At 52.7% G+C, this 22,554-nt stretch overlaps 2 protein-coding genes across 2 annotated transcripts in view; both read right to left on the reverse strand.

The window, feature by feature from the left end:
- KMT2D (lysine methyltransferase 2D) overlaps nt 1-11,014 on the reverse strand; it is a 37,148-nt gene extending 26,134 nt beyond the window's left edge. Inside the window, exons 1-13 of the mRNA XM_082850433.1 lie at nt 10,322-11,014; nt 5,843-5,928; nt 5,456-5,582; nt 5,052-5,275; nt 4,828-4,937; nt 4,498-4,660; nt 3,993-4,158; nt 3,779-3,893; nt 3,481-3,638; nt 3,128-3,273; nt 1,613-2,989; nt 1,294-1,520; nt 412-1,194 (exon numbers count right to left, since the gene is read on the reverse strand). Of these exons, the coding sequence (XP_082706559.1) occupies nt 412-1,194; nt 1,294-1,520; nt 1,613-2,989; nt 3,128-3,273; nt 3,481-3,638; nt 3,779-3,893; nt 3,993-4,158; nt 4,498-4,660; nt 4,828-4,937; nt 5,052-5,275; nt 5,456-5,582; nt 5,843-5,891 (3,645 nt within the window). The 5' untranslated portion in view covers nt 5,892-5,928; nt 10,322-11,014. The remainder of the gene's footprint in view (nt 1-411; nt 1,195-1,293; nt 1,521-1,612; nt 2,990-3,127; nt 3,274-3,480; nt 3,639-3,778; nt 3,894-3,992; nt 4,159-4,497; nt 4,661-4,827; nt 4,938-5,051; nt 5,276-5,455; nt 5,583-5,842; nt 5,929-10,321) is intronic.
- A 3,940-nt stretch (nt 11,015-14,954) lies between these two features.
- RHEBL1 (RHEB like 1) lies at nt 14,955-17,437 on the reverse strand (the record flags this gene model as incomplete). The annotated part of the gene is made up of 8 exons (XM_082849261.1): nt 14,955-15,044; nt 15,204-15,285; nt 15,548-15,595; nt 15,795-15,851; nt 15,941-16,023; nt 16,300-16,367; nt 16,699-16,770; nt 17,386-17,437. The coding sequence occupies 8 exons, from the start codon at nt 17,435-17,437 to the stop codon at nt 14,955-14,957; spliced, it is 552 nt and encodes a 183-aa protein (XP_082705387.1).
- Nucleotides 17,438-22,554: the final 5,117 nt, after the last annotated feature.

Raw genomic sequence — 22,554 nt, forward strand, 5'->3', positions numbered from 1 at the left:
TGGAGGGAAGAGAAGAGACGAAGGGACAGAGTATGGCAGGTAACAAGGCCCAAAAGTCCCAGTCAGGGCCAGGGAAAAAGCCAAGCTCTCACATAGCAACAGGTAGGTAACTCTGGTCCAAACCACTCCACATCTTCCAAGAAGAGTGGTCAACGTGGTACCACAAGAAACAATACTGGCCTGAGAGACCCGAGTTTCTAGTCCCGATTCTATGGCTGAGTTACCATGAACCTGGGCAAGTCGCGTCCCCTGTGTATCAGCATTCTCCTTGATAAAATAAGAAGGTGCGCTCAAGGATCTCTTGACAGTCCAGGATTCAATAAGCCAGGCAGGAAGGTATCAGTGACACAGGACTACACCTCTGACAGTGGCACGACACCAAGCACATCCAGTGGCTGGACAGCCCCTTACCTGCTTGATGCGGGAACGAGCCGGGGAGCTGCGCCGCCTCCCCTTGTCCCCCTCCGCTTTGCCTCCTCCGATAGCTGTCCCAGCATCACACAACAGCGAGTCATCAGTCTCTGGCAGCGAATCCGTACAAAGTCGCAGGGAGCCCTCATCTCGGGCTGGACTAACATCTGTAGATGCCCCCAGCTCCATGGACAAGGAGCCACCCCCCTCGGGGTCGGGAGAGCCCAGCAGGGGCTCTGAGCCAGGAAAACTGGCACTGGCATCGCCCTGGCTCAGATTGGAGATCTCATTAACGATGTCAGATTTGATGAGAGTAGGTGGGGTGGGGGCCACTGGTGCACGTGGCTCCTCTTGCTCTTCACAGGGCGAGCCCTGCCCTGCCTGCTTGCATTCTGGGCCATAGACCTCCATAGGGGTCACAGGGGCCAGCTCCTCGGGGTCCAGGAGCACAGGGGAACCCTTAAGTTCACTAGCCAAACTGCCGGGGGTCTGTCCGGCCTCTGGATGTGATCCAGGAGTGTCAGTCCCATCCAGAGGGGCTGTATCTTCCCCCAGGCCAGAGAAGTCATCCAGGGCTGGGGCAGGGCTGGGTGCAGGGCAGGAAAGGTTCCCCATGGGAGAGGGGAGAGGACTAGTAGGGCCGGGTTCCAAGGCTGGGCACTCAGGTTCTGGGGCTTTCTCAGTCTCCATCTCATGTGGCTCAGCCTCATCTGAGACCTGCACTGCCTTCTGCATGGGACTCAGTGGGGAAGGAACAGACACTGGCAGGGCAGGGGGAGAGCACTGGGAAGGAGGGGAGTTTGGGGGAGGCAGGGAATGCTGGAGGAGTGGGGAACAACGAGGGGCAAGGGGCTCCATCAGCATGGGAGAGGCCGGTCCTACCGGGGAGCCTGGAGATGGGGGAAGGATCATAGGGGGTACAGGCTCAGGGTCAGTGCAGTTAGCTTCTGGTGGAGGGCTGATAGGTGTCTCTAGGATGGGGGCAGCCAATGGCGACTCAGGGTCACTGTCCCCTTTGGCACCAAAGGGGTACTCTAACTCTCCCAAAGGAGACAGGGCCGGCGGGGCCACAGCTGTGATAATGGGTGAGAGCGGAGGAGGAAGAGGATCTGGAGAGAAAGAAGAAAAGAGAGGCTCTTAGATTAGATGCGCCATAAAGAGTTAAGACCGTCCTAGAGTCAGAGGCTTAACATCCCCGTACCTGGTGGCATCAGCTGAGGTGACAAAGATGGCTCCCCAGATGGGGACAACGGCAGCTCCTCAGGCAGAGGGGACAGAGGTGGCTCCCCAGGCTCAGACAGGGCCGGCTCTCCAAGCAAAGGGGATAAGGGTGGCTCCCCGGGTGGGAGGAACGAGGGCAATTCCTCAGGTGCAGGGCATAGGCCTGGCTCCTCAGGGGGCTCTTCAGGTCGAGGGGACAGGCGCGGCTCCTCGGGCACTGGGGACAACTGCGGCTCCTCGGGCGCGGGGGACAGGCACAGCTCCTCAGGGCGAGGGGACAGGCGCGGCTCCTCAGGCTGGGAGGACAGATGCAGCTCCTCAGGTGCAGGGGACAGACGCGGCTCCTCGGACGCAGGGGACGGGCGCGGCTCCTGGGGCGCAGGGGACAGATGAGGCTCCTCGGGCGCGGGGGACGGGCACGGCTCCTGGGGTGCAGGGGACAGATGAGGCTCCTCGGGCGCAGGGGACGGGCGCGGCTCCCCGGGCCGGGGGCAGAGTCGCAGTTCCTCAGGCAGTGGCGATAGGGGTGACTCCTCCAGGGGTAGGGACATAAGCAAGTCCTCCGGTGGCGGGGAAGCAGGTGAGTCCTCAGGCGGTGGGGACAGGCGTGAAGCCTCAGGTGGCGGGGATGTGGGAGACTCCTCAGGTGGTGGGGACAGAGGAGATTCCTCGGGTGGTGGGGACAGGCGTGACACCTCAGGCAGGGGAGACAGGCGTGATACCTCAGGCGGGGGGGACATAGGCGAGTCTTCAGGTGGCGGGGACATGGGTGAGTCCTCAGGTGGTGGCGACAGGCGTGATGCCTCAGGTGGTGGGGAGAGAGGAGACTCCTCTGGTGGAGGGGACAGGGGCGATTCTTCAAATGGTGGGAACAGACAAGATGCCTCAGGTGGTGGAGACATGGGTGACTCTTCAGGTGGAGGGGACATGGGTGACTCCTCAGGTGGTGGGAACAGGCGCGACGCTTCGGGTGGTGGGGAGGTAGGCAGTTCCTCCGGAGGGGGGGACAGGGGAGACTCCTCGAATGGTGGTGACAGAGGTGATGCTTCAGGCGGTGGGGATAAGGGTGTCTCAAGCAGGGGAGACGGGGGGGACTCCTCTGGGGGAGAGAAGGGTGACTCCTCCAGTGGAGAAAAAGGTGATGCCTCAGGTGGGGGAGACAGAGGAGACTCCTCAGGCGGTGGAGAGAGGGGTGAGTCCTCAGGCGGTGGGGACAGGCGCGATGCCTCAGGTGGCGGGGACGTGGGTGATTCCTCAGGTGGTGGGGACAGGGGCGACTCCTCAGGTGGGGGCAGCAGTGGCATCTCCTCATTTAGGGAGGCCTCCAACTGGGGCTCAAGTTGGGCCCCTTCTCTACCTGCAGACATAACACACTATGTTCCTACCTAGTTCAGCTGCACTCCACAGAAAGTACAGGGTCTGGGGCAAAGCAGAAACTGTCCCTTGCCACACGATAGAAGGGGATTACTTTCAGGGACCCTCAAACCCTACTCACCTAGTGGTTTGGCTTCACATTGCAGGGGCCCCGGTTCCTTGGGTTGCATAGAGGTCACGTGCCCACCCTTTGGCTGCCCTTGGCATGCAACGTACAGAGCATCGGGCTCAGCAGTGGGGGTATCGCCAGGCTCTGGGGGTGAGAATCTGCAGAGGGTACAGGGGAGCAGGCCCCATGGCTCTCATCAGCTATCGGCTCCTCACGAGAGCACACTGGGGCGAGGCACGAATGCTATGGATTGCACTGCCCACCTGCGGGCCCTCCTCTCAACGTCAGCTTGCTTTAACACGAGCCCTGCCAATCTCAGCCCTTCCGATCCCCCAGCCTGATCTCTGCCAGTCCACACCACTTACCTGCTACAGACCGGGGGGTGCTGCTCAGCAACAGAACTGACAGGCTGTCCTCCCTGGGCTTTGTGACAGCGGTGACAGAGCGAGTAGTTCTCAAACCACTCAGAGTTGGGGTTCAGCTCTGCTGAGCCTGCCCCACAGGCCCGGCATACCCGGCATGCCTAGGGGAAGGGCAAAACGGGCACTTGTCAGACAGCCAGAGACTGGAGGAGAACACGGGACTCGTCCCAACAGAGAAACTCGGGGTGCTGTAGGAGGCAGACTTAGGGAGAGTAAGGCAGGAGGATCAGGGGGCACTCACCTTGCACTTCCAGGAGTGAGCGGGCAGCTCCTCCATAGGCGGTTTCAGGCAGAAGGTATGGAATCCTTTGTCACACGTCTCACAGACCAACATCTTAGAGTCATTCCCAGGCTTCCTGCAGGGGCACAGGGCACATAACAGGGTCCTCCTCGCCCTCATTTTCAACCTTAACCTGTGCCCCGCCTAAGGTTCTCTCCTGCCCTCCCACTCTTACCTGCAAGCTTGGCACACTTTGCATTCAGGGCACTGCCAGCCAGCACGCTTGCGGGCAGTCAGAGCAGTGTCCAGGCAGGCCCCGTGATAGTGATGCCCACAGCTGGTACAGAAGAACAAGTCACACAATTCCCCTGGCCCCTCACATACGGCACAGCGAGCCTCCTCTGCAGTGGGAAGGGACAGAGGACACGGGTCACCTATGGATTCCTTACGGGACTCGGCACGGTGCTGTCTACATAACAGGCATTCCACAGACACAGAATGAACGAATAACAAAAAGTTACTAAGTGTCTGCCTAATATATGCCAGGCACTGCTCTAGGCACTGCAGACACCATGCTAAACGAGACAGGCAAAGCCCCTGCAGTCACAAAGGCCACACGTATTTTAGTGGGGCAGACGGACAGTATGTAACTGTAGACTTCTGAGTGTTCTGCAGGGTACGGAGCCCCCAGCACCCTTGGACCCTCATCTGTCCTCCGTCCAAAGGGCAGGACTTCTCACCCAGATGTGTGGCCCCCTCACTGTGCTCCGGGCATAGCAGCTGCAGTGTTTTCATGGATAAGAAGGAACCGCTGGCAGTTGCACAGGGGAAGTGGTAAAGGCGTGGACATCCAGGCGAGCGGCAAGGGATGGAGGCACCGAGTCTGGTGCAGTGGGAACAGCGCTGCCAGGGTGGAGACAAAGCCTTAGTGCTCTCTCCAGAGCAACATGTCAGGCACTGGCTCTGTCCCAGTATGCCCCCTGCCCTTCTCATTCCACCCTGACTCTCGGAAGCCCACCAGCCCTGCCCACCCTGCCCTGGGCCTACGCAATCCCCTGGCCCGGCCCCACCTGTGAGATCCCTGAGAAGATGGCCTTGTCCACACCACATAGTTCTGGGCCCTCCTGCCCCCACACGCCTGCCGACCACGCAGCACACCAGTGGTGAGCCCAGCAGGACCCTTCATAGGGGGAAAGGGGGAAAGAGTTAACAAGAACGTCATCACTGCTTCAGGGCCACTCAGCCCCTTCCCTGTTTCCTGCCCAAGTCAGCTACCCCACTTCCCTCCACTTACCTCCAGGTTCTCCTAGGTGGGCAGGTGTCAGGCCCTCAGGGAAACCAATCTGTGATAGGTCCTCACTGAGCAGCGCTGCCTCACTGGGCCCTGGGTTCCCCCCAGGGGACACCACTGAACACCGGGGCCAGTCAAATGGCAACTCAAAGCGCCGTAGCTCCCGCTGCCCATGTAGACTGGGCTCCCCGCAGTTACAGAGAGCACAACGCCGCATTGGACCCCCACTGTGAACACACAAGCATCAGCACCACGCTGGCCCCTGCCCACAGGTACCCCTAAACAACCCCATGACTTGCACACCTATGCTTCCCACTCATTTTCCTAAATTTTCCACCTTGAAAGCCCCAGACTCTCAAATCAAATCCTCGTATGTCCTTACATCCTCATTTCCCCAAACTAGTTACCTGCAGTCCTGGGGAGGCTCCTGAAGCCTGGGACCCCCAGAACTGGGCACAGAGCCCTCCCCCACATGTGGTTTGGGAAGGTCTGGCTCAGTGGCACCTGACTCCTCGGAGGCTGCAGGTCCATCAGCTGAATGAACAGACAGAGAAGTGTGCATCAGCCATTATCCTCTATTTAGCACGAGTCCACTCATCAGACCCATGAGATTATCCAAAACCCTTGGTGGATAACAGTGATGGCATTTCAACTTTTGTCCCAAAGAACAAAGTCCTTCAATTACCTGTCTATTAGATGGACTTAGCTCCTGTCCTTGTGCTAGGACCAGAAATCTAAGATTGTCTGGGTAGAACAGAAAGCTGCCAGGCAAACCCAGAATGTGCCCTACTCACCTGCTGGTTCTGAATCTTTATCCTCACCAGGCGGCTTCGGGCTGTCCATCCCTCTCTCCGACTGGGCAGGGCCCTCTCGGGGAGACCTGTCAGACCCAAGAGATATCTATTTGTCTAGTAAGTCTTCCCACTAAACACTTTCCCCCAAATCCTAGGGAGAAGGCATCTAATGTTATCTAGACCCTTCAGAAATCAGAGCAAAGCCATACCTACAAATTCATGCACTAATGACAAGGAAAGTCCCTCTCCCCAACCGTTGTCCCACTGCCTGCCTCCTCCCCAGATAAACACATACCATCTTCTCCTACTCTGAATTCTGAGAGGATCCAGTCCCCTTTCCCACTTCCCACCTCCTGTCTAAGAGTTCCCAGGACAACAGCATCCAACTAGAAGCACATACAATCTACATCCAGTATCACTCTTTGCCTCATGACTGAGTTCTTGGCTTCTGGTGGGCCCTATCCCTTGGACTTTTTCCTCAGGTCTTAAGTCAGCTACCATCCTAGAGGCCTTTCAGTGCCAACCCAGGGGCAGTCATAACAAGAAGTCTGAGTCCAGCCGAAGTCCCTCTCCCTGGGGTCTCGCAGGACGTAGAACACATTACTGGAACTAAAGCCCATCTCTGAATGGATCTCCCCCATCTCCACTGGTTTCAACCAGAACATCCCAATCACAACAGAAGAAACTCCCCAATTTCCACCACTGCCCATCTAAATCCAACCCAGGCCCACCCCCCTGGCCCTTGCCATGACTGAGCTCAGGATCTCATCCAGCCTGAAAGCCTGAGGTCGTTGCCCTTAGCAACACCAACAGCCCTTCCTCCTCAGATGTCCCTAGTAGTTAACAGAAGTGGGCCTTAAGAGTTACTGAGCATGTGTAGCCAGGCCTGAGGCTAGGCATGCTGGGAGTTGTAGTCTCAGGAAGCACACCACCACTTGGAGCTGTTCTAAACGGGGCAGGACAGAGCAAAGTAGCTTCCTTCCTCTTCCGTCAAGCAGGGTTTCAACACACACTATGGGGGTGGCGGGTAACGGTCCCCTCTTCTAAGATATGCCTGCCTATCCCAGAGCCAAATGAAACACGTTAAAGTTATACCTAAGAAGGTCAAGACCCACACCTTTGGGTATATTTTCCTAAACCTCAGATAAAACTAAACACAGTACCAAAAAGAGAGAAGTAAAGAATAAGAATTACAGAGCTGAGGAAGAGGAAAGAGGTCCTATAGAAGAAGGGAGAAAAGGACAGGTATAAACAGCTCTTAGTGGGAAGGGTAGGGGCTTAAGCAGAGAAACAGAGTACAGTTTTCCTACAGAAGGTAGAGGGGAATCCCTAAAACAAAACTCTAAATAAAAGTTTGAGAACTGTATCTCTCACCTTCTCCGCTCCTCTTGTTTAACCAGAAGAACCACACCAACCTTAGGTAAGGACAAGCCTCTCTTCCCAAACCAAATACCCCAGTCAGCCACTGGGGGTTGAGTGACTGGGGCAGATGAGACCGTGGGGAACCCTCAAAGGTGCCCAGGATCCATAAATCAATTACCTAAGAACCACATTATCAGTCCTCTTTCCCTGAGCTAACACTCCATTTCCAGACACTGGCAGTGGGCCTCATGTAACATGTCACAGGAAGGGAAATTTTACTTTACTTTTTTCCCCTCACACTATTAGATTCTACTAGATTGGGAAAGTGAAATATCACCTGATACCTGTTACCTCTATTCCCAGATCACCTCTTTACCAAAGAGGTAAAGAGAGGATCCAGTGCCCTTTCCCACTTCCCACCTCCTGTCTAAGAGTTCCCAGGACAATAGCATCCCACACAATCACCCACACAATCACACCCACACAATCACACCTGAAAGGAAAGCAGGGTGGTCATCTAGCCAGCCCACAGAAAAGCTGCCACCCACACAATCACACCTGAAAGGAAAGCAGGGTGGTCATCTAGCCAGCCCACAGAAAAGCTGCTCTGGAACTTCAAGGGGCCGCCTAGAAGCCTCCTATGTGAATTAGGGGTTGGAGGTCAGGGCACCAGCCAGGCTCCTCTTCCTATTCAGTTATCCAAGGCCTGACCACACCCGGAAGGCTTCAAAGTTTCCTAAATGTGTGCAACTTTTGCTGTACCTTACCACTAAATGCCGCCAAGATCTTCCAACTGTTGTGCTCTCAAAGTTAAGGCTAAAGGAGTCACAAACATCAAGAAATGAAAAGCAACAGTGATAGTGCAGTGGGTGGGAGGAGGACTGCCTCACACAAGGCCAGAGGGACAAATTCCTCCGCCCTCCCCCAAGCGCAGCCCTCTGAAGCTGGTAATGCTGGCACTGCTTGGGGAGCTACAGAAACCACCTTCGTCTAGCCTTGGGAATCAGTACCCACATCCTCCAAAGCTGCAGCCTCATTCATGGCACCATGGAAGATGAGAGACAAGCAAAGGGTTGAGTGTCCTCCAAGCTGAGGAAAAAGAATCTAGAGGCACTTCCAAGAAGCCCTATTTCACTACCCTGCAGTCTAGCGCCTGCACCCCAATGCTGAGTACCAGTTGTCAGGCCCCTCCTTAAACAGATCTAAACAAATAAAGACCATAGGTTCCCCTGTCCCATCATTCACAGCCAGAAACCACACATCCACACCAAGGGTTTTTTCCCTGGATCTACACTGGGGTAATGCCTGGCCAGGCTTCCTCAGGGGAACTAGGGATCCCAGAGAAATACAGATCTAGGGAGTAAAACCATGGTGGGTCCCCTTAATCCTAGGCCAAAGAGACCCAGAACAGCAAGGAAAAAAGCAGGGATTCATCTCAACCCACTTTCCTCCCTGCCTCCATCCCGGACCAAGAGCTTTAACTCCATTTTCCCAGCCAAAGGGGAAATGGAGGCTTGGAGAGGTGAAAGGCTGAAGCAGGCCCTTGAGTGAACAGCTCTTCTCTAGGACTCAGGACTTCCTGGTTCCCAGCCTGAGACTCAAACCACACCTCTCCCCACCCCCATTTTGGGTTGGCCCTCCAGGGAAGAATCCAAATGGCAACAGTGGCCCTGTAGACCCTCCGGACTGCCCCCTGGGTCATCCTAGGGTCAGCCACAGCTAATAAGGAGAGGTATCTCCTAAGGAAGTTCTTCAGGGACAGACAACAGGAGAGGCCCTCCACAGGAGGCAAGGGCAGACAGCATGGGCGACAGCTAGCCTCATTCCGGCACCCCTGTGCCACCTCTCACCTCAGGATTACCACCCAGAAATCTTTCAAGGGCAAATCCCTATTTTCTCCTTTCCAAGACCAGGCTCAAAGAGGTCTAGCCCTCATATGGTGGAGGGAGTAGAGTGAGGGAGCAAAATACACCAGCCAAATCCCTGCTGGGCAGCATGACAGCTGTGAGAGGGGCTGTCCCAGCCCAGGGTCAGAGGCATGAGGCTCACGCTGCACCCTTCGTGCAGTCACATACACACCACTTCTCCCCAGCACCTCCTGCCAGGGCTGAAAACATTGGCTTCAGCAGACATAGCTCTGCTCAGGTCACTTCTCCTCCAAAGAGATATAGGCCCCCCTATTCTGCAGAGTTGGGACAGGATCAGAGGACCAGTTAACATTCCCTGACTTAAAAAGGTTCGAGAGGTCTGGGAGGGGCCTGCAAGACCGGCCAGGGACTTATGGGCAACCAGCTCTCCACACCAGGCCCAGAGAAAGCGGGAGACAAAAGCCATTTTTTTGCAGCCCACATTCGCAGGGAGCAAATCTCAACGGCCTCCTCTATAATCCCCTAGAGATTATGTCCATCCGGAGAGGAGGGGAGGCAAAGCAGGCTAAGACAGCACTAGGCCTCGCTAGGGTCACTCTGCCAGGCAGGGGTACTTGAAAGTTGAACAGCAAGGCCACAGCTGCCCCCAGCCCCGCCTCCTTCTTGCCCCAGCCACCCCTTCATCACAATGGTCAGTTTCCACACACTCCCCTCGCTGCACAGTGAAATAAGGCCTAGTGAAGGATCTAGGGCTCCCTGAGTCTCCCAAAGACTGCTCTGGGTGCCCGGATGGGCAAGAGCAACCTTAAAGTCCAACCTGGCAGTAAATCGGACCTGGCAGTGCCACCCTACCCCCGCTCCCAAGTTGTTATATTCCCAAGGCCCACAAGGAACCCTGAAGGAGAAGCAGCTGACTGGGATTGGTGCTGGCATCAGGGCTTGGGTCCTAGTTTGGTAGAGCTCCCCCCAACACAAAAATAAACAGGCAGAGAGGCTTTCTGGCCAGGTTCCCAAACTCCCGTGGTTCCCTGAACCCCCCAGTCTTTAAAGAGGCACACCCCAGGACACCAGGCCTCGGTTGTGCTCTGGCGACTGGCTCGGGTTCCCTTGACAGACCCTGCCAAAGGAACCCTCTTCAGCTCTGGCACCCCTTTCTCCAACCTACAGGCCAGCTCCGGCCAAGATAGTCCATCTGGCTATGCCCCCAGTCCAACCCTTTCTGGGCCCTGGCCGGGCGGACTTCACTCACCTCTTCACAGGGCGATCCAGAAATCCTCATCCGAGAACATGGCCAGAGCCCGGGCCGCTCCCCGACCTCCAACCGCCAGAGCGATCACAGCCGCCCCCCGCACGGGGGGGCTTAGGGGGGCCAAGAACGGTAAATCCAGGTCGGAGTGGCCACCCTCCCCCGCCCCAAAAAAGCAAGAAGCCAAAGAAGGGTTCTCTGCCTCGGGTTCCAGCAGTTTAGGTTTCCATGGACAGCCCCTGGGCGGCGAATCCCGAGCGGACACAAAGAGAGCACCGGTGGCTTTGATCTTGGGCGAGCAGGATCCGCATCCGCGTCGCCGGGCGGCCTCTCAGTCCTAGGGCTGGGCCAGCGCCCCGGCCGCCCGCACCGGGCTCGGGCGGAACGTCGAGGCTCTCCAGATGGAACGTCGAGGCGCCTCCCCAGCAGCCCGGAAGGAATGCCGCGCCGCCCCGCGCCGGGCCCGGATGGAACGTGAGACCCTCGCAGGAGCGCCGAGCCCCTCTCCCCGCTCGGGCCGGCGCCCCGGGGCCGCGCGAGCTACGGCGACACGGAGCCGGCGGGGCCGCGGAGCTGAACCTGACACACACCCCAGCGCCGGGCTCCTCGACCCCGAGCGCTCGCCCTCGGCGGCTTCGAGCCCCCCACCTTCTGCTCCCCCCGGGGAAGGGAGGAGGGTAGGTGGGCGAGGAAGAGGAAGGGGCGGGCGGTGCGAGCCCTCTGCCCGCTCCCCTCCGGCCGCTCCGGGCCCTGCGCTCGCCTCCCTTCCCCTCTGGCCTCGGGAGCTGCCCCGCCCCCGGCCTGGCCGGCTCTGATCGGCGGCACCCCCTCGACCCCCGGCTGGCTGCGATCGCGGGGGGCCTAGAGGTGCATGGCCCAACCCCGGCTCCCGGCGCCGGGGGGTCAGGAAACTGAGCGGAAAGTGGGGAACGAGGCAGCCATTTGCAACCGGAGAGGAAAGTAGTGCAGCGCGGCGCCGCTCCGCCTCCCCCCCCTCCGCCTCCTGTTCGGCCGGTAGGGTGGTTCCTGCGAAGGGGCTATTTCCTGGCCCGAGATCTCGGCAATGGTCGTGGAGATTCAGGAAGCCTCCGGCGCGAGATCCGGGTGGCCCTTTTGCCTGGTGAACCCCACTCCAGAAGGGGGAGAAAGGAGAAGACGCGGCCCTATTTTGTGTTGGAGCGGAGCGGCGGAGGGATCCGGCCCTCTCGGAGGAAAGGCTGTGACTCTGCAGTTCTACGCACACGCTAAGGGATCCCTCCGCCACGGGTTAACCCCGACTGCGCCGGGCCAGCCGCTGTGCAGACACGTGGGAAAGAAGCCCCCTTCCTCTTCGCCCCGGCCCTAGAACTGCCTCCTTTACCGCCCGGCTAGTAGAACTAGGACTCCGTGCACTTTCTAATTCCGTTCCCCTGGAGTTATCGGCCCCTGAAACTCCAGCTGCCCCTTGCCTTGACCAGGAGCAATCTTTCCCGGGAGGGGGATGGAAGAAGAGCCAGGAGGTTGGCCGCTGCTCTGCATCCTGGGAACTGGAGTCCGCAAATGGAGAAAGTGAGGCACGGCGCCTGGCGCTGCAAAGGGTGGGTTCCTGCCACGTTCGGGGGCCTGAAGAAAAACGGAACGAGTCCCTAGTCGTTCCTTCTGACTCTCAAATCCCCTCGAGAGGAAAGAGGACTGTTAGTGCCCCCACAATCACCTCCCCCATCAAAACATAAATGTAGAGTTTCTCCTCCTTTGCCGGGTGCTCCCACCCCCAGCCCCAGTCCTTCTTTCCTAATCTTCAGGGCCTGTGTCCCCCTTCTTAGTAAACATGTAACCCCTTTTTAGAGAGCATGTAACTTGTAGCCTTGCTGCTACCTGGCCGGAGTACTGTTATTCTGGACAAGATCCCAGCATACAGACACCCCCCCCCCCCATTAGTCTGGATGAGAAGGGATTGGAAATGACTTCTCTGCATTAACTCTATCCACGGGATGGACAGGAGGAGACAAATTAACAAATGTGCTAGATACTTTATATATTCTTAGTTATTCCTCACCCTCGTTATGAATTACATGTAATTATGTCCATGTTACAGATGAAGAGATTGAGACTGAAATAGGTAAAATTGCTCAACAAACCACATGAAGTGAGAAGTTGAGCCATGCATGATGCAAAACAATGGCCATGTTTTTCCTGGGATATGTGTGTGTATTCATATATATTTATTTTATTATTATTATTTTTTAAATGTGGAGAAAGAGGCAGGCAAATCAGGTGCAGGGCTGGTTTTGTGGGAAAGGGTTTTTACAGTGGTGCCCAACAGAACTTTCTGCAATGATAGAAATGCACTACACACTATCTAATATGGTTTAGCCACATGTAGCTATTGAGCACTTTGAAATGTAGGTGGTGCAACTGAGGAACTTTTAATTTTAGTTAATTTTAAAACTAAATTAAATAGTAATATGTGACTTGCGGCTTTCATATTGGACAGTGCAGGAGACCTAAATCCCTACTGGCCAGAGTCATAGGAGGGATCAGATATGTCCTGTGCTAGCCACACACTGACATATGCTCTTCACTGACCATTCAGGTCTATTTCAGCAAAAAAGTCCAGCACTGACCCCACACCTGTCCCAGCTATAGTGGAATAAGTTCACCAAGAGTCAGAAGTTGGAAAATAGAAGGCGTCTCCCTACTCTGCACCCAGAGGCAGACCCTCACCAGAAAGACCTCAAATAACACAATAGCCACTATTTCTTAAGCGTTTATTATGAGGACCTATGCTAAGTATTTCATAAATCACTTCAGTTTAATTCTCACATCAGTCCTATGAGGAAGGTTTAACTACACTTCATAAATGAGAAACTGAGAGAGGTTCAGAGGCTCAGAGAGGTTAAGTGTCTGCCCAAGGTCACACAGCTAAATGGAAGAGTAACTCTTTTACTCTTTTAACCCAGCCATTAACCACTATTCTTTACTACTATCAGGCCTTGAGATTGTTTGATACACTTCTAGAAAACCTCAGACATTTGTTATTCTATCTCAGACCTCATGGAAATAACAGCAGGAGTGTAGATACCCTTATTGAGAATTCCAAGTCAGATGCATAAAAGGACCTAATTTTATTGTAGGGAGAGAGGGTGTTTACAACCCTAAAGAGACTCCTAAGCCCCCGAGAGATTGCTCTTTGGAATATGCTCCTTCCTGCAGCCCTTAATTCTTTTTAGATTCAGATCAGGGATGCAAAAGCAGCTGGCAGGACTTTTGAAAACCAGCATGACAAACCATCATCCCCAACTGTAAGCCCAACTAGCCTGGAGCCAGGCAATAACAAGGTCACAGCTAAAAATCACACCTAAAATTCGTCCATTTTCCCCAACTAAGTGCATTGACAGAGTTGGCAGGAGTGCATCCCCAGCTGGCAGGAGAACTCTATGCCCTTCCTGTGAAGGATACCATTCAGGTAACCCTTATAAGTCCTTGGAGGAGGTATTAGGCCAGTTAGGCCCTAGGGCTGCTGGGGAGGGGTCGGGGGGTAAAGGCAGGTAGGACCAAATTTTCCTAGCCAAACCCATCCTCCTACCGAGCTGGCCGGTCAATAAGAAAGAGCAGAAGCAATAGCCTTTGACACCAAAAAAGGCAGCACAACTCCAAAGGTGTGAAAGGTATGAAAGGAGCAAAGAACATCCATTTTAATGAAAGGCACTTGAGGAGATGGAGAGCGGGGAGTGGGGATTGAGCAGGGGCATTATTTCTTACTTTATTCAACTCTTAAAAAGCTGAAATCATCATAACACTTTAGTCCCTGCCTTCACACTACTTCACAATTCTTACATCATTAGGAACAGGGGTCTTTCTTCCTCCACCCAAACCCTATCCTCTCTGAGTTCCAGCAAATGCCAAGGCCCCCGCAAGGGAAGCTATGTCAGCATGTGGCAGCCGGCCACTAGAGGGTGGTGTTTCTGTAGTTAAAGGGATTGTGAGAGCCTACAAATTTGGATGGGAGTGGCAGTCAATAGGTTACCTGTATAGGAGAAGAGTCGAAAAGAAAGGTGGGAAAGATAAGTAGTAAGTCTTAGGGTAATGGTCCTAAATGAGTGAGGGGTAAGGAATAGGAACAAGGTAGGAGGAAAGATTCTCTACCAAAGGCCATAGTCATCACTCCTTAGAAAAGGAGACATTGGCCCTGAGCTCTCCCCAGATACAGAGAAGTCAACTACAAAAAGATTAATCAGTTTATTTGCATATATACATTGTCACTCCAGGGAGCCAGCTCCACTTCAGGAGTCCCCAGCTCCCCTCACCCAGCCGACACCCAAAACCTACATAGGAGACTGGGTCCTGAATAGACAATGCCCAGGACTCATATCCCAACTCCATAGGTTATAACAATTCATTTATTTAGCAAAAACAGAGCTAGAGGACAGTGCCCATGAGACATCCTTGCCTCTTTGTAAACATCGACAACCAGGCCACTGGAGCCCAGGTAAGTGTGCAAACATGAGGGTACCACACTGTGTGCCCAGAGGGCAAGGGACACAGCTGGCAACCGAACAAACCCGTAAAGTCCTGAGGGCCTGCCCCCCCCAAGCCCCCACTGGAGCCTGGCAAGTGCCAGGGGCAGAATCAAGGCAGCTACCCCATGCTCAAGGGCTCACATGAGATGGCAGCGGCGCTCTTGCCCATATGAATTCTCTACCCGAGCAATCTCCTGGATGACTTTGGTGAAGATGCCTTGAGTCAGCTGCAAGGGATAAGGATTCAGGGCAAAAAAAGATCGTTTAGTTCACTGACAATACCACCCAACTCTGAGGTGAACACCCCATTCCCCCACCATCCCCACCACCAAGCAGTGCCATAACACTGCTACCGCCACCACCTTCCTAATCTTCAGGCCCAGCACCTGCTTATCTCGAGCAGATGACTCCATAAATGTCGCACCCCAGGACTCTGCCAGCTTCTTCCCCTCAACAGCCTGGACCTCCCTAGAAGCAAATTTGGGACATGAAAATGAAGGACAGCAGTGGCCCCATGTTCTCTGCAAAATCTTTACAGGAGCCTAGGACTGAGACTTGAAATATGAAATGATAGTTTTTGAAATAGAAGGGTTGTTTTGTCTTACCCTTCAAGTTAGAAATGAAGAGGTAAAATGACTGGTTCAAATCAGTGGCAGAGCCACGACAAGACCCTGGCTCATTCCTAGTCCAGCTCACTTTCCTTCGCCTTAAGCTACAGAGATTTCCATACCTGTCTGGAGAGAGATCTGCCTTGTTCCCCACCAGCACCACTGGCAGCCTGGGAGGAAACAGCAGTTACTACAGGAGCCCCTCTGTTCCCCATGGACCCCAACCTCCTTCAAATCAGAGCTGGACAACTCCCCATCAAAGCAGACAGGATCTATGTCCTGACTTTCTCCTTAATTTGGATCAATACGCCCCTGTCCTCCCTCTCCCCTCAGGTCCACACTATGTCTTTATCCCCCAGAGCCACATACCGGGTTTTCCCGTGGCCTTCATGTAGCTTTTGGTACAGACTCTCAATGACTTGGAAACTTTAAACACAAGAAATGAATCTATAACTTTATTCTGGGACAGCCCTCAGATCCTCCCAAGTCTCCCACTCACAACCTTGGTCACTTACCTATGCAGAGAGGTGACAGAATACACAAGCACATAACCATGGACCCCAATGATGAATGAATAGGGCAGAATGCTGTACTCATCCTGACAAGAAATAGAAACATCAATACCTAGATCCACAGCACTCAGATAGCCAAGGTTGGTGGGCTGTATCCTGGGGACCCTCCCTGTGGCACTCCCTACTCCAGTCACTTCTGTTCAACAAGTATTAACAGAGTAGCTCCAATCAGCGCTGCACACTGAAATGCTGCTAAAATGCTTTTCTTTTAATCCTACTTTACAGATGAGCCTCAGAGGCTACCAGACTTCATCTCTCAGGACTGAACTGCCACATTTAGATACCCTACCCCGAACTGGTACCTGCCCTGCTGTGTCCACCAGGTGTAGGTGAAACTCATCTTTGCCAAGAGTCACTATCTTGCTGTAAGCTGAAAAGAAAAGAAAACTTGACTGTGAGGTGCCTTGTAGGACTAGCAATCTGTGCCCCTATATATTGACATAGATGGGCCAGGTCTAGAGAGCTCTCCAGGAACCTGGAGAGACAATGTTAGGCTTCTTATTGTCTACATATACACCATCCTGGACTCAGTATCTTGGAAAATCCACACTCTAGCTCCACTCAGAACAGGATTGCTAGAGGAGATTAGATTTAATGTCTAATTAAATCATCCCTCTGGCACCAGGAAAATCCCAAACTATGGACTTGGATGGGGCACCCAAGCCTTCCCTACCCAATCCCTAGGGGAGAAGTCTACTCACTATTCTCCACAGTAGGATCATAGCCTTCCAGGAACTCGCCCTCCACAAATTGATGTGCTAAAGATGTCTTCCCTGTGGGAAGCAGAGGTAATTTTATCCAAATCACCCATCCATATTCACATCCTCTGTCCTTTCGGGCTGTGTGGCCCTGGACTAAAGGGGACCCCAAATTAGCATCCTAGCCTGGGAATGCCCCATGCAATGCTTTCCCTTAGGCTACCTTCACCCTCTTTTCGCCCTGGGTCGCTGCACCTTGGCCACCGGATGCATACAGTAGCGCCGCAGGAAGCCTTTCCCGCCGCCTTTCCCCACCCCACCCCACCCCTGGGAAGATCCGGGATTCCTTAGGACCCAGTCAGTCCTGCACCGGGCACCTGAGACTTGCCCCACCCAGACCGCGCCCCCGCCATCAAATCCTGACCCCACCTCCACCCCCCAGAGTAACGCTGAGGACCACCGCGGTGATCCAGCAGTAAAGCCCACGTTAACTCTTACATGCTCCAGCTTCCTGCAGCCTTCTACACTACCACCACCCCAGCCTTTTCAACTCCAACCTTTCAATCCTCGCTCTACAAGCTGGTTCTAAGGATGCCACCATTTCTCCCTGGGTCGCGTACCCGCGGCAGTGCGCCTCCTCTGGCCAAAAAGCCGCGGTGCATCCGTGCTCTGCCCAAGACCGAGACTCACCTACGGAGCGGTATCCGAGGATGACCACCTTCCTGTAGCGAACTAACGGCATGGCAGGAACCGGCCCCGAGGGGCTTGCAGAACTTGGGGCTGAGAGAGCCCCAAGAAGAGAAAGTCGAGTGCAGGCAGGTGTAGCAACCGGCACAGGAAAGCCGCTCACCCTGAAGCTGCCAGGGGCAAGATAGAGGGAAACCAAAACAAGCGCCGCGCCCGGAGCTGGCCACGTGATCACAACACAGCAAGACTAAGGCGAGGGAGCCGGGCGACCGGGGAACTACACTGCCGCGCCGCTCAGGGCTCCGCCCCCCAGGCCGCTCGCCATTGGTCCACTAGAAAGGATAGGGGCGGAGCCGTTGGCAGAAGCAAAGGGCGGGCCTCACGTGGAGCGGGAGAACCAGGAGCTGCGCGTGCGCAGACTAGACCCGGTTCATTCATAAAGAAACAGAAAGGAACCCGGGGTCCTAGAGGTGTTTGCGCCTTTGCAACCTAGTAAAAGCGGCTGCAAAGAATCATGGATGGATAATATCCGTTGTGGCTGGGCTGGATTTTCTGGTCAAAAGATTCTAGGCCTCCCTTTTGCAAGGTCTCCGGCGTCCTTGGGTAGGTTAAAAAAGGCCAAAGTTGCAATATATTCCCTCCGATTCCCCCAGACTTCAGCCCCAGATATTTTATTGTCGGGTTTCCACAGTCTTCCAGGATTTAACTTCGGAACTGCAAATCTTATTCCTGGGAAAATTGTTAGAATTTGTGGCCAAGTCCTCTGAGGTTTAGCTGTCATCATTTTCACAGTGTTTTATTTATTCAACAAATATTTATTAAGCGTATACTATATGTTTTAGGCATTTCTCTAGCTTTGAAGATAGAGCGAAGAACATGACAGGTGAGGTCTCGGAACTCACAAAGCTTAAAACCTAGTTGGGAAGAAACAAACTTAAACAAGTAAGCATTAGATAGTATTAAGTGCTATATAGAGCAGTGTGAGAAGAAATAACCAGTTTAGATCAGTGACACTTCCTTTCAAAAGAAGCCCCATTTAAGCTGAAGTCTGAATGACAGTAAGGAGCCAGCTAGCGAAAGATTCAGACAGAAGAATCCATCAGTGCTATGGCGCTAGGGTGGAAATAAATTTGTTAAAATCCAGAAAAGAGAGAGCGAGAAAGCCAGTTAGCCTAAAGCAGATGAAATCTAAGAGGATGGCAGGGGCCAGGCTATGTAGAGTAGTTTGGACTAATTCTAAGTACCTAGAAAGCTATTGATTATGTTACTAAGTAAGTTGGGTCATGACATGATCTGAATTGTGTTTCTAAAAGATCTCCCTGGCTGTAGAGAATGGATTGGGGTTTGAGAGAAACAGGAGCAAGTGGAGCAAGCAGGAAGATCAGCTAGGAGACTGTTACTCGTAGTCCAGGTGAGAGGTGAGGGTGGCTTGACTAGAGTAGTAGAGATGAATGAAGCTGAGAATTCAGTGTATGTTTTGAGGCTGAGGTTAAGCTGGCTTGCTTGCTGAAGGATTGGATACAGGAGGTGAGGGAGGATAAAGAGGAAAGAAACCTAGATTTAGAGCGCTACTTTGTGCCAGGTGTATTTCATTGTCATCTCATTTAATATTCTCCACAGCCTGAGGTTGTTAATTTGCATTATTCATTCATTCATGAACAAATATTTATCGCACAACCACCATGTCCCAGGCACCCTTCCAGGTGCTTAAAATAGAGCCATGAACAGCAGGGACAAGGTCTTTGCTTACAAGGAGCAAGTATTTTGGGGGAGAAGACCAACAATCTACAAGCAAACAATAAATGAGTTACAGTTAAAAAGTAATAACTGCAGGGACCTCCGTGGTGGTCCAGTGGTTAAGACTCCATGCTCCCAATGCAGGGGGCCCCAGTTTGATCCCTGGTCAGGGAACTAGATCCCTCATGCCACAACTAAAAAAGACCCCATGTGCCGCAATGAAGATCCTGCATGCTGCAACTGAGACCCAAAGTAGCAAAAGAGAGAGAGAAAGAAAGAAAAAAGTAATTACTGCAATGAGAGAAAATAAACAAGACATTAGTGGGCTAACCCACTGAGAGTAACCTGGGGTGTTACTCCTCTTTTTTTATGTGATATCGTAGGAAGCTGAGGAGGTAACATTTGTGCCTGAGACTTGAGTAATGGGTAGCTATTATCACTGTTCTCTCAGTTGTAGAAACTGAGAGTCATATAGGTAGCACACAGAAGTTGTGTCTTTTGCAAGGCCCTGATGAGGTGGGTGTCTAGGAGTTAGACTGGATTAGAGGACAGGCTTTATAAAACTATAGAACCATCTCATGCTTTAAAATGTCCAGATTGGGGCTTCCCTGGTGGCGCAGTGGTTGAGAATCTGCCTGCCATTGCAGGGGACACAGGTTGGAGCCCTGGTCCGGGAAGATCCCACATGCTGTAGAGCAACTAAGCCCGGGCGCCACAACTACTGAGCCTGCGCTCTAGAGCCCATGAGCCACAACTACTGAGCCCACGTGCCACAACTACTGAAGCCCGCGCGCTTAGAGCCCATGCTCCACAACAAGAGAAGCCACCATAGTGAGAAGCCTGCGCACGACAACAAAGAGTAGCCCCTGCTCGTCGCAGCTAGAGAAAGCCCACGCACAGCAACGAAGACCCAACACAGCCAAAATAAAATTAATTATTTAAAAATGTCCAGATCTACAAAAGTTGTTTCAAAGAGCCACCTTTTTAAAAATTTTTTATTTATTTATTTATTTTTGGCTGCATTGGGTCTTCCTTGCTGTGCGCAGGCTTTCTCTAGTTGCGGCAAGCTGGGGCTACTCTTCCTTGGTGCGTGGGCTTCTAATTGCGGAGGCTTCTCTTGCTGCGGAGCCAGGCTCTAGGCACACGGGCTTCAGTAGTTGTGACTCACAGGCTCAGTAGTTGTGGAACGTGGGCTCTAGAGCACAGGCTCAGTAGTTGTGGCTCACATACTTATTTGCTCCACGGCATGGGGGATCTTCCCAGACCAGGGCTCGAACCCATGTCCCCTGCATTGGCAGGTAGATTCTTAATCACTGTGCCACCAGTGAAGTCCCCAAAGAGCCACTTCTTCTTTTTTTTTTTTTTTTAGATGTTGGGGGTAGGAGTTTATTAATTTGTTTATTTATTTTTGCTGTGTTGGGTCTCTGTTTCTGTGCGAGGGCTTATCTCTAGTTGTGGCAAGCGGGGGCCACTCTTCGTGGTGCGCAGGCCTCTCACTATCGCGGCCTCTCGTTGCGGAGCACAGGCTCCAGACGCGCAGGCTCAGTAGTTGTGGCTCACAGGCCTAGTTGCTCTGCGGCATGTGGGATCCTCCCAGACCAGGGCTCGAACCCGTCTCCCCTGCATTAGCAGGCAGATTCTCAACCACTGCGCCACCAGGGAAGCCGCAAAGAGCCACTTCTTAATCTGGCCTCAGAAAGGAACCCAAATACCTTTTCTACTGGGTAAAGGAAGTTCCTTGCAGACCAGCAATTTTATGCTGGATTATTGGGCTTGAATGAGGTTGGCGGTAGTTCCAGGTTAGGTTGTAAGCACTGTAGGATAAAACAAAGAACTGGATTCAATTCAATAAAAGTTTATTCATCTCCTACTTTGTACCAGGCAGTCTTACCATGTTTTGCACACTAAGGATATAAAGATAAATAATATTGATAGATGCCTTTTATGCTGTTTGTCTTTCCACATTAACTCTCTACTCTTTTCCACCCAGATCCGTGTCCAGGAGGTAGACCTTGCTCCTTGGATTCCAGGGGGGTTCAGCCAAAGAGGAGTACACACAGAAGATCAAATGGAAGGATGAGAAGGTCTGTTCCCACACTGAAGGTCACAGCACCTCTCAAAGCACTCCCCCAACCCTAACACAGACAGCTCTCAGTGTTCTGTTTCCAGTAATTCCCTTCCCTTCCCCTTCAGGCCTACAGTAATAACAGCCTCTCTGATACTAACCCGGAGGTGTTGTTCTATCCCTTTTGCTTCCCTACACCTTGCCCACACCTTTGTAAATAATCTCTTTATTAAATCATCCTCAAACTCTCTTGTTTGCAATCAAGAAGAGGGCAAAAGGACTAAGGCAAAGGGCTTTCTCTTGTAGTTTTTTCTGGATGAGAAGATCTCACAGAAGATTTTCACCTATGTCTTCTTGAACAGAACTGTATCATGTGGCCATCTCTACCTGCAAAAGAACCTGGAAATTTTAGCATTTTCTTTTCCACCCTCTATAGTATAGAAAGGTAAAAGAGAATAGGAACAAATTTTTACAGAGCCATTCTACAAGACCTGCATATCTTGGGACGAAGATGTTTGTTAAATATGTCACCGTAAAAGGTAGGGCATAAACGGTTACTTTGTAAAGATCAGAGGTACGGACTTCCCTGATGGTGCAGTGGTTAAGAATCCCCCTGTCAATGCAAGGGACACGGGTTGGAGCCCTGGCCTGGGAAGATCCCACATGCCACAGAGCAACTAAGCCCGTGAGCCACAACTACTGAGCCCGTGTGCCACAACTAATGAAGCCTGTGAGCCTAGAGGCCATGCTCCACAGCAAGAGAAGCCACCGCAATGAGAAGCCCGCGCACCGCAACGAAGAGTAGCCCCCGTTAGCCACAACTAGAGAAAGCCTGCATGCAGCAACGAAGACCCAACGCAGCCAAAAATAAATAAATAAATAATAAATTAATTTTAAAAAATCACAGATATGCAAAGATCACCAATATAGGACAAAATAAAGGAAGCAAACTATCCTAATGTTAGGTAAATAAGCTTAGAATAAAATTTCTAATGACAGCATCATACATTGCTCTGTCTTAAACAACTGGGATAAAATAAAGATGAAATGCTCCCAGAAAACTGTTTTAATTATCTCTATGAAAAGTGAAAACATTTTCCATTGAAATGATGGGTTCCATTTTACAGGTCTTCAGAGATTCTTGGTTTTCCACAGCTTTGGTAGAGAAAGGCTTCACCTCCCTGCTGATGTATGTTATCGACTGTTGCATAACAAACTATGTCAAAACTTGGTGGTTTAAAACAATAACAATGTATTATTTCTCATGATTTTGTGGATTAAATTGGCAGTTCTTCTGTCGTCTCTCCTGGACTCACTCATGGACTCACTCACCAGAGGCCACAGACCCTGTTGGGTAGCCCTCTCTTTCA

Source organism: Leucopleurus acutus, assembly GCF_964270905.1.
Source record: "Leucopleurus acutus genome assembly, chromosome: 11".
Lineage (NCBI taxonomy): Eukaryota > Metazoa > Chordata > Mammalia > Artiodactyla > Delphinidae > Leucopleurus > Leucopleurus acutus.